Genomic DNA, 11,436 nt, shown 5'->3' on the forward strand with positions numbered 1-11,436 from the left:
ATCACCCTACCTCCTCTCTTCCTTCCTGTTTCCCTCCCTCCCGGCCTCCCAGCTGGAAAGCAAGCCCCCAGTTTTTCCTTCCAACACATTCTTCCTTTCCGTTTCCCTCCCTCCCTCCTGCTCTCTATCTCCCTCTTTCTCATTGCTATCTCCTTCCTTCCTACCTCCCTCCCTCCCTCCCTCCCTCCGTGCCTCACCTCCAGCCGATGCTGCCTTTCTTCATTCCTCTTGGAGGGTGACCCCCTCCCCCGCTGCATTTCTTGCCTTTTTGTCACTGCCACCTGTGTGCACACCTGGCACAGATGGCTGCCACAGAAGTTGTAGATCGGCTCCCTGCTGGCCTGTTTGATCTCTTCTCATCTCTCCCCTCCCTCCTCCTTTTTTCCCCCTTCCGTGCAGCTCCAGCTGATTCCTCTTCCCAAGGCTGCGTCTTTTTTTTCTCTCCTTCTCACGCCCAAACTGCCTCCTTTTATAGCCTCTCTTGTCTTGTCCCCCCTCCTCCTTTCTCTTCCGGGTGAGCTGGAAGTGCTGATTCTGGGGCCTTTGCCTCGCCCCAGCCGCCCTGCAACTCCTGAGGACTCTCTCATGGCAAGTCCTGCACTGCGCCACTTTGTCTTGTTCTCTCCCCCACTATCCTTGGCTGGGCACGGCTGCGTACCACTTGCCAGGTGCCAATGTACCTGTCAATGCTGCTAACATTGGATGTTTCCGCTTTGACAACTGATGAAAATGCAGCCATTTTCTCTATTCCTTTAACATGCTTTTCCTTACTTTAGAAATTAGGTGCAGCAAAGAGAAGGGGGGATTGGAATGTAAGCTCAGCTAGCCATAACATAATGCTGTGGTGGGAACCCAAGGACAAGTTGACAACGTTTTGGCAGGCTGTGTATCTAAGGGGAAAGCCTGTGCTTTAAGCTAATTGGGAAATGTGATTTTTGACAGTTTATTGGGGGTGGGAATTGCACTTTGTTACTTTGTATTGGGGGAAGGGAATTTAGTTTTTGGGTTCAACTATGTAGTGCCGATACTTTGTTTCCCGAATAAAAAGTTTCTTTAAGGTAAACAATGCCTTGAAGTTCTTTTGAAGGGTTTCATCTATCAGAACCATGACAGTACCACCGGTGGTACGCATAACCACTGGTTGAAAAGCCCTGTGCTAAAGTACAATGTCTGTCTCTTTAGAAATTATAATAAATAAGATCACTATTTATCAGGTTGGCATTTTTTTGTACATAAGCTAGATGATTTTATATGTGAAGCAAAGTAAGAAAAATGAAATATAGCATGACCCTGGATGTAATTACTGGGTGACATATCCATTCTGTTCCATAACATTCTTCCCAAATACATAAGAACTTTTCTAGGATTAGCTAACTATGCTGTGCTATTTCTTTATTTCCTTTTGCATATGTACTATCTTTTTTTAAACAATAAATAATTAGAAGAATTTAATGTTTTAAGTAACTTTCGATCTATCCAGAGAACTGACTTGGATTAAAAGTTTAATAGAGCAGCTACTTAATACATAATATTTTAAAAATAGGTTCAGAATCACTGTGGGTTTTTGTATTTATCAGCATAGTCCTTGCATTCAGAAAATATTTCTAACTATAAAATACTAAGCACTCTTACTCTGAAAGAAGAGTTAAGCCTAGTACTGATTCACAAAACATGGTTTTTGAAATATGTCCTGTGGAACTCAAGAGTATCCTCTATGGAACTAACATGGGGTTCTGTATGGAACTTTTGATAGAATTCCATAAGAAACTAATGGTTAAAAAACATAGCTTTTTCTTTGACTCTCAATCAGGGGTTCCCGAGTATTATTACTTTTTTTTTTTTTTAAACAGGTATCACAGTCTGGAAACTTTGAAGTCCTTGCTTTAACAGATAATCCAGTTCTCTTGCCAGATCCTGCTCCCCCCCTGCTTGGCCTAGGATATTTTGTATATCCATCTTGTCTCAGAGAGTTTGTGATTCCTCTCTTAATGTTTTGGGAAACCAATAGCTTTTTGGTTGTTTTCTTCTTCTTTCCTTTCCCTTATTTAACATGCAAAAGCAACAATATGTGGAGGCTTTAGGATTAGCTATTACATTTAAGACAGAAAGCTTTAGCATATAATAAATGTTTGTGGTTTATTGATGCCACACTCATCTTTAAATCAAGTAACCTTGCGCTTATCAAATGAATATTTCAGAAATCACAGTTAATATTGATACAAACCTTTTATTTTTAATGGTTAATTGCCTTTAAAATAATACTTAGTCAACATTGTCTAAATATCACTGCTAATTATGTGCCATCAAGTTGTTTGTGACTCCTAATAACCACATAGATAGATTTTCTCTATGGCAGTCTAGCCAAATACCACTGTCCATAATAATAATAATAATAATAATAATAATAATAATAATAATAATAATAATAATAATAATAATAATAATAATAATAAATAATAATAATAATAAATAATGGTTTTGGATCAAGTAATATAAATATTTTAACCATCTGAACCTGCTTGCTGCTTAAAAATAAATGACCGAGGCTGTAGTACTGTACGGATTATCCTTCTCCGGAGATTAGGCAAAATGATTAATGGAGTTTAAAGCTGCTTTCATAGGGAACTCTGGCTCCTGCTGTTTTTAGTGTCCTCTAAGTATCAGCTTAAGACACTTCTGCTTTCTCAATAGAGCTTAACCGGCAAAGTTCTTACGTAATTATATTACTTGCCAGTTTAAGCTACTCATTAATTCTTACTGTAGGGGGGTTTCTTTTAATCTCATCCATATTATAGAGTTTATCAGGATTGATTTTTTTAAACAAAAAACTCTGCCCAAGATATTAAAAGGCAGTCATATCTGAACTTATCAAGCAAACACCAGGTACAATCTTATTAGCCACCTTGAGAATTTTTTAAAATGTAAAATAAGAAAAAAAAATGAAGCAACACTTGAACAAGAGAAATACTGTCCTAGCCAAGCCTTTTTAAATATGCTACACATTTGGGCTTGGCATATTTTGGGGCCAAGTGTTATCACATGGGATGATTTAAGGGATTACTGATATGGATTTAAAAAAATTATTTTCAGTACAAATGACACTTACCATTTTGTACTTCATCATAGAAAAATCCTTTATTCCGAAGGCTAAAAAAGACTGAAGGAATCAGATCTGCCAGATATTGCAAAGCAAATGCCCGGGATGCCGCTTTCTGAGACACCATTGCTCCCTTTACTTGTATTTCGTACTCCTTTGCCATACGATGTTCCTTTAAATAATCATCAATTTTTTCCATGTGACTTTTTTGTACAGATATTTTTTACATAATATATAAAACATGCGGGCTTTCCCCCTTCCCCATTATCTGTAAATATTGAACAATTCATTGATTCCAGAAAAAAAACAGTAATAATTACCTTCTGTTGAAAGCAATTGTTGTATTATGATTGTCTTGTTAACATTTATATGGATCCAGTTACAAGTCATTTCTCAGACTGCTTTCACAAGTCAAGAAAAGCAAGAGTCTAACAAATATATAGCTGGGTTACCTATCCCAAGGAACCTGTCTACTTTCTCAGGAGCTGCAGGACCAAATTCCTTCCAGGTAACCAATTATACTTCTGTCACCTCGACCCAATCTGTCTAGTTGGAATTAAATTCCAAGTGAATATCAGCAACACTGTTTGCCAGGTTCTTGGCATATATTAAGAATATGCTGTATGGATAAAGCAGTAAAAATGTACTTTTTACCCTGAAGGCAGGACAAAAGGCACTGGATGGAAACTAATCAAGGAGAGAACCAACTAAGAAATGAAGAGAAATTTCTTGACAGTTAGAACAATGAATCAGTGGAACGACTTGCCTTCAGAAATTGTGGATACTCCAACACTGGAAGTTTTTAAGAAGAGACTGGACAGCCACTTGTCTGAAATGTTATAGGGGGTTGGACTAGAAGACCTCCAAGATCTCTTCTAACTCTGTTATTCTGTTATGTGATGTATTTATACACCTTGATCCTCATATTTGTATTTAACAGTATCAGTTTGTCTTACTTTACTTGCTATAAAAGAAGCTGTCTTTTTGAGATCATATCTAATTTAAATAATTTGTAACTTCAAGTCACTGAGAACTTGACTGATTTGAAACTAAGTACGTAAAAGCCACTAATTTTTAGGGTGGGATGAAGACAGTTTGATGCTCAAGGCAAAGGACAAGATACCACTCAGCCTCAATTCCTTGTCTGAAAAAATGCTATAGCAAAATATATAAGCATCAAAGCAAACCACTAAGTAATGGTTTCTACAGCAGTTCTACCTTCTCCTCTCTGTGTCGCCGCTCCTTTTCTTCGAGGCGTTGCACTTCAGCTAACTCTGCATTGCGCAGTTCCTGATAGGCATATTGGTGTGCCCGAAGATTGCTAAGATCCTCTTCTTCCATGACTTCAAGCAAAGCTTGCTCCAAGGTTTTCCCTACCAACACCTGAAGCATTGGTTTAACTTCAATGTCAAAGTTAAAGAGCTGAGGGTTAAAAAAGAAGCGAATGAATGCTGTTCAGTATCATTCCAATCCATGACAGGAAACAAAAAAATATATTCTTCTGATCGGGTCATAGACAAGCCTTTCATCTGTCAAAAGGAGACAATCATTCTTATAAAGGAGAATATTTGTAATTCAGGGTTGAAATGAAGGGTCCTTGGGTGCTCTCTGAGCTTGATTGTTTCCTTGCAGATGTTCCATTACCCAAACTAGGTAACGTCATCTGTGCAACCAATTCTAGCATGAGTGTGGGCACAATTAGGGCGAGCTGCCCTTCAGTCATTGTATCTGAGCATACTCAGATGCTTTAAACATGCTGAGAATGTAAATACAGCAAATGTTGCTAGGAAGCAGGTGCAACAATGATTTTTCTGGAGCATCTGCTAGATACCTCTCGATCATATTATGTCACATGTTGCTTTCCTTGCTTTACTGAATGATTGTTAGGACCTTAGAGACAGGTCTTTATGGGCACATCACTGCCCCCTCCAAATTAGCTGACTCCTATTTTCTTGCAAGCACCTCAGTTGAAAAAAAAAATAGAAGTGGGGTTCAGAATATCTGATGTGGTGTTTCACAGTCCCCATAAGGTATTGAATTTTAGTATGCTTGAAAGAACAGAGTATTATAAAATGTTTTAACTTCTAAAGCTTCTAAAATTAGAAGTTTTTAAAGATGTTTTTGGCATTATCTCTTGGATTATTTAGAATAGTACTGAAATATTGTCGGTACCTCTCCTTCTTCAATTTGTGTTGATACATCAACCCCAGTCTTCTGTGGGATGAACACTGGGCTGGGTAGCCTTTTTATAAAAGCATCTGTTTGACACTCCATGTCAACTTCAATAATGCGATCTAAAATCTCTTCCAGGTACAATTCTGAAAAATAAAACACATGGAAGTCTGTCTAGAAAGACTTCATGTTCCTAGGCTCTACCTGTGGTTCCTAAAATAGCCCGAAAAAAATCACTGAAAAAAATATAGATTTCTTTTTTATTTTACTTTATGCAGGTGTACTTGTGGATGGCACTAAAACAAAACAAAAAAAGATGGCCTTGATCGCACAGTCATGGTCACTAGCTAGATTTTTTTTTTAAATTTCTTCCCTCTTGTGAATATCCATCTTTAGGACATCCTTCTTGCTCAGAATATATGACAATATAAGTACAGTATTGGCAGTACTGCTGTAAGGTGATTTGCTGTTCATTAAAAAGCAAGTACTGAAGCTATTACCATGATTGTTAATAATAATAATAAAAAAACAAGAACAAATAATGCTTTGTATTGAATGTATCCAATAGTGCAGGAGTGTCAAACTGCTGACCTGCAAGCCAGTTGCATCATGCAGAGGCCATGCCCACCCCAGCTCCGGCAATACAAAAAAAGTCATGATATGTCACGACACGTCACGTGATGTGGTGAGTTTGACACCCGTGCTATAGTGAATATGTTTAGGACAGTGGTGGCAAACCTATGGCACGGGTGCCAGAGGCGATACTCAGATCCCTCTCTGTGGGCATGCACGCTGTCGCCCTAGTCCTAGGCCTTCAGCTGGGTTTTATAAAACCTTTTTGCTTTAGGCCTCCACCACCATGTGCAAAAAAAAAAAAAAGGTTCAATTTCAACTTCTCACAGGGAAAAAAAAGATCCTGCAAAGTTGGAATTGATTGATTGAACTTTTTAGTCCCACCCAGTCTGTCGTTACCACTGCAACCACGCCCACCCAATGGGCCACAGCCATCCGGCACTTGACAATGCATAAGTGGGTTTTGGGTTACAGTTTGGGCATTCGGACTCTAAAAGGTTTGCCATCACTGGTTTAGGATGTCATCTTGAAAATGATATGCAGTATGTACAGTGCAGAGAATGCTAATAGGAAAGACAAAAACTTTAAACCAGATGGCTCCTGCAAGTGTTAGAATGGGATGTGTGACAACGTATGCCCTAGCAACATGCTCTTTTTATAATGTCATGAGAAAAACACGAAAGTATAAAATGGAAGGAAAAAAAGGAAAGTTGAAAAGAAAAAGGAAAAGTCCTTGATGGTCCATCACTTGGGTGGGTATTTGGGCCCAACAGATTATCCTTTGTCTCAGATCTAAAAGCCATTTGATAATTGCTTGATGCTGTCTGGTGCTTTACCTGTCTGCACATCACTGCGATTTTCAATATCCTGAATTTTGGGTGCATGGATCTCATTCTCTTTCTTTCTTTCCTTCTGTTCAAGCATTTTCTTGTGAGTTTCATATCGCTTCTTGATTTCAGCAGGAGCAGGTTCTGGGCTCTGGAGAGAAAGGAGAAGAATTCTCTGCTATTTTACATGGTGTTCTTTCTTATTTTCTTACGTATAGCTGGCTTTTCATTCAAGAGATCCTGGGGGCATACACCATGCTCCCATCTCCTATCTTTCCCATAACCACAACCCTCAGAGGTAGGTTGGGTTGAGTTAAAGAGTGTTAAAGCCTCCCAGGGCTGAGAGTGGACCTGAATCTTGATCTCCTTGCTCCTAATCCAACTACATCACACTGACTCTCATTGGAGACTGAAAACCTTATAGTCTAGTCCCCAAGAAACTCTTCAAGCTGCTGATAGTATCATTTTATTCTTTACTCTCTTGTTGTTATCTCCCTCTTTTGTGTATGAAATCAAAAGAAAAGCAGTTTACACAAATGTTGTCCAATACAATAGCACAAAATGCAATATAGAACTAATTTGTTTACCTATAGAATGCTAGGATCATCACACACATCTCTGAACTATCCTAGCCTGATTCCTCAGTTGATAATTACTCAAAGTCCAATCTGTGCTCAACCAAAACTGGCCCTTCATTCAGACTCTCTTGCTGACATTTAGCAGGCAATACTGTCCTCTGTGCTTTTCCCAAGCAAAGCAACGGTGCTGGGCAGCTGCTCTTCCACAGATGGGAGAGGAACAACGAGTCACAGATGACTAATAGAATAAGCAAAGAAAACTAAGCCTTTTCAAACTGTGTGGAGAGCAACGGGACACACAGTGTAAAGCATGTCTGTAAAGAATTAAACCTTGCAGAATTCTTTGGGAGTTATTCTGGAGTAAATAAGGCCTTTGAGACTGAAATACAATCATCTTCAAACTATATCCCATATTTACAGAAAACTAGTGATGTCCAGAAAAAGTCAGGGGAGATAAGGCCTGATAAGGTTTTTAATTTGCTTCATTCATGCATCCTCAAATATCCAATCTATCAGATACTACACTCTTCTCTCAGTCCTCAGGAATGGAATGACTTTCTAGAACAGAGGCCCCCAACCTTTTGGGCACCAGGGACTGGTTCTGTGGTGAAAGGTTTTTCCGCGGACCGGAGACTGCATGGTTTTGTGTGCTGCCTGCATCCCACAGATAGGGCTTCGCTTGTTTGTGTGGACTGGTTGCTGGCATGCCACGGCCCGGTATCAGTCCACGGACCAGGGGTTGAATATCTATGAATATCATAGTATTCCTTGGCATCAAGGACAATGTTAGAAGGCCTCATCACACATTACATTGATTGGACTAAAACAGGATGGATGCTTTGCATATTAATACAATTTTCATGTTCGTGTTCCTTCATTAACTGTCTTAGCCATGTCTACTCACAAGTACCAAGAAGACCCATGAATCCTGAGAATTGATAGGACAAGAGCTTTAGGATATTTCATGTACTGGTTATGTTAGGATTATTATCATGACAGATATTTCGAGCATAAATGGACATTTATTTCAGAATTAAAGTCCCTTCTCCTGGCAATCTGCATTTGACTTATAATTCATGAATTGCTGACTCCTACATCTAATACATGACATTGTATGACATTGCTAGTTAAGTTGCTTTATTGCAGATAAAGTAGAACATATATAGCACGCACGTGCGCGCGTGCACGCACACACACACACACACACACACAAACACAACACACACACACAGAGAGAGAGAGAGAGAGAGAGAGAGAGAGAGAGAGAGAGAGAGAGAGAGAGAGAGACAGAGAGAGAGAGAGAGAGAAAGAGATCAAGCCCTATATACATATGTCTGCCTCAGCTTTCAAATTCTAGTCTTTTCCTCCTACCTGCTTTTGAATCAATGGACATTCCTCACCTGGAGTTGGGAGATATATTCCAACTTTACACAGTGGTTCTGTGTAGTATGAAAAGGTTGTTTCTCAACTTTAGTCCTTATGGAGAACCTTTGAACACAACCATGCAGGATATTTTGGGCAGTATTATGACAGTAATTTGCCATTACCAATTTCTGGAATATTTTGCAACTTCTCAGTATAGTATACTGAGATTCTCACTAACAAACCTGACTTTTCTTAGAGTTGCTCAGACAAGTCAGCTGAGCACTATCATCTGAAGAGATATTTTGCAACACAAATGTCCTAACTATAATAATCCATTGCATAAACTTTCCATTAGCTATCCAATTTTGATTTCTTTTCTAAAATCATGACTTTGCTAGCCATATGATCATGAAGGCTATTTCCTACAGTGTGCTTTTATAGATCATTTATGAAGATATTGAAAAGTACTGGGCCTAAAACTGAACCTTGGGTACCCCACTACTTACTTCCCTCCATGTGGATGTACTTCCGTTGAGAACTACACATTGAATATGGCTTGTCAGCCAGTTACAAATCCATCTGGTGATGATGCTGTCTATCCCACATTTTTCTTATCTTACCAAGAAGTAGGTTGTTGTCTATTGTGTCAAATGCCTTACTGTAGTCTAAGTATATTATGTCCATGGCATTTCGCTGATCTACTAATTTAGTCACTTTGTCGAAGAATGAAATAAGATTTGTTTGGCATGATCTGCTTTTGACGAACCCATGTTGGATACTGATTATAATTTTATTTGTTTCTAGGTATCTAGAAAGTCGGATATTTATTTGTTTCTAGATAATTTTGATATTATTATAATGATTATATTTAAATATTTTTTTCTGGATATTTGTTTCTAGGTCTCTAAGAAAGCTGGATACTTGAGGATGGAAATGTATTTCTTCAGTGATAAATCTATGCATGAACATCATTCACTGAGTAGCACATGTGAATTAGGTATCACTACACCCTCATAAATAAGTATATTTCACCAATAACATTCCAGCCTTCCCATAATTAAGAGAGGTAAAAATATTTATAAGAAAGGGAACCTACCCAGGATAACAACTGCATAGCATATGTGTTTCCTCGAACCACTCTACGATCATACATGAGGTTCCCGTAGTTAATTGGCCCTTCTCTGTAATTCATAAAATTAAGAAGGGATTATAGCAATGTCTCAAAAATACTGCCAATCAGGGATTTATGAAAGAGACAACAAAAATATAGACATTTGATCCCATAAATAGAGCAGTGGGATATTGCTAATTGTTTTATGAAACTGGAGTCATTTTAAAATGTAGATTATAGATGAGCTTTGTATCCATTCAGTTTTAGATTGCCTACTTTGACTGTATGTCTTCCTGATCTCAGTTGTCAGCTTTCCCCACATCTGGCTATTGTGCCTGATATTTCCAGAAAAACAGAGGTGGAAGAGTGATTTGGGGATCTTCTGCTTGCGAAGCAGCTGCTCTAAACCAAGCTTTGGTACCTCCTATGGAAACAAATTGTAACTTTGGGTTTTAGTGATGGTGGTGTTTCACTTGGTATTTTGCTTCCAAATAAAAAGATTATACTGGCACAACTCAATAGAATGATTGAGTAACTTTGCACACTCTGAGCAGTGTGGTTTATGACTGTGGTTTACAAATTCGTCTTGCTAGCAGCAGAAAAGGCACAGACACATTCCCTTTCAAGGATGTGCTCACCTGTAATGCACAACAGGATACAGTCGTTAAACATGACATGAATAAGAGCTAGGTCAATAGAACCCATTGTCCTTTCTTCTGTTTGCAGTGCACTGTCCCAAATGATAGTTTTTTTTCTCAATAGTAAGAAAGACATAAAGACATAAAGAAAATTATCCAGTGTATAGTGCTGCTGTTATCTGAAAGAAGCATTCCAATAAAACAGTGGTTCTCAACCTGTGGGTCGGGACCCCATTTGGGGTCGAATGACCATTTCATGGGGGTCGCCAAACAAGGCTGTCCGCCATTTTTTCCCCTTTTCTTTGGCCACGCCCCTGGCACCGGTGATGTATAAGTGGTTGGGGGTCACCACAACATGGGGAACTGTATTACGGGGTCACGGCATTAGAAAGGTTGAGAACCACTGCAATAAAAGGAAAGGATCTGATAATTTTATATACAGTCAAGAGCACTTGCCAATTGGCAAGAGGGGGGAAAAGAGAAAGAATATAAGATTGGTCAGGCTGAGTCAGATTTGTAATGGGGTTAGATGTTGAGTCAAAACTGTAAAGTTAAGTGTCATTACTCACTGCACATTGTTTATGTAATGTTCTTGGTACCGCTTTCTGTTGGGTAGCACTCGGGGATGGCTGCTGTAGCTGTAGGTTTCTGTAGATACTCTTGCATCCTCCTGGTTGAGAACCACTGAGGTCATGCTGGGTCTAGGCTACCATGGGTTCCAAGAGAGACTACAAAGCCTTAGTGGCACATTGTGGAACAATCCACCCCGCCTACTATTGTTATGCGATGAGGAATTCCATCCTAACAACAGTTGCCAAGGTAAACTGATCCCAGATCAGGGAGTTGGGTTGATTCACTGGAATTGTTTGAATGTTCCCAATATATACATTTTCCGGCATAAAAAGAGCCAGGAGATATTCCATTCTGAAAGGATTTCACTTGACTTAGTCAGGTTGCAGTGCTTGTGGAATTCACATCATGTCTTGTGTAGCACCAAGGAATTATGACTTGCATCTAAACTAAGCTTCCAGGAATAGAAAAATCATATTTCATGCAGAGATAGCAGAGAATTGGA

General features: G+C 39.0%; 1 protein-coding gene across 5 annotated transcripts in view; it reads right to left on the reverse strand.

The window, feature by feature from the left end:
* The window catches only part of RSPH3 (radial spoke head 3), a 23,467-nt gene extending 12,321 nt beyond the window's left edge, over nt 1–11,146 (reverse strand). For 4 of the 5 annotated variants that reach the window (XM_039358310.1, XM_039358311.1, XM_039358312.1 and 1 more), the window contains exons 1-6: nt 10,931–11,146; nt 9,709–9,793; nt 6,679–6,820; nt 5,270–5,415; nt 4,316–4,519; nt 3,107–3,269 (exon numbers count right to left, since the gene is read on the reverse strand). In XM_039358310.1, coding sequence (XP_039214244.1) covers nt 3,107–3,269; nt 4,316–4,519; nt 5,270–5,415; nt 6,679–6,820; nt 9,709–9,793; nt 10,931–11,055 — 865 coding nt within the window. In that variant the 5' untranslated portion in view covers nt 11,056–11,146. The remainder of the gene's footprint in view (nt 1–3,106; nt 3,270–4,315; nt 4,520–5,269; nt 5,416–6,678; nt 6,821–9,708; nt 9,794–10,930) is intronic. The other variant, XM_039358313.1, reaches the window with a different exon arrangement.
* Nucleotides 11,147–11,436: the final 290 nt, after the last annotated feature.

The sequence above is a fragment of the Crotalus tigris genome, unplaced genomic scaffold (assembly GCF_016545835.1).
Source record: "Crotalus tigris isolate CLP2741 ecotype Arizona unplaced genomic scaffold, ASM1654583v1 scf7180000019007.31208882:3723066, whole genome shotgun sequence".
Classification (NCBI taxonomy): Eukaryota; Metazoa; Chordata; class Lepidosauria; order Squamata; family Viperidae; genus Crotalus; species Crotalus tigris.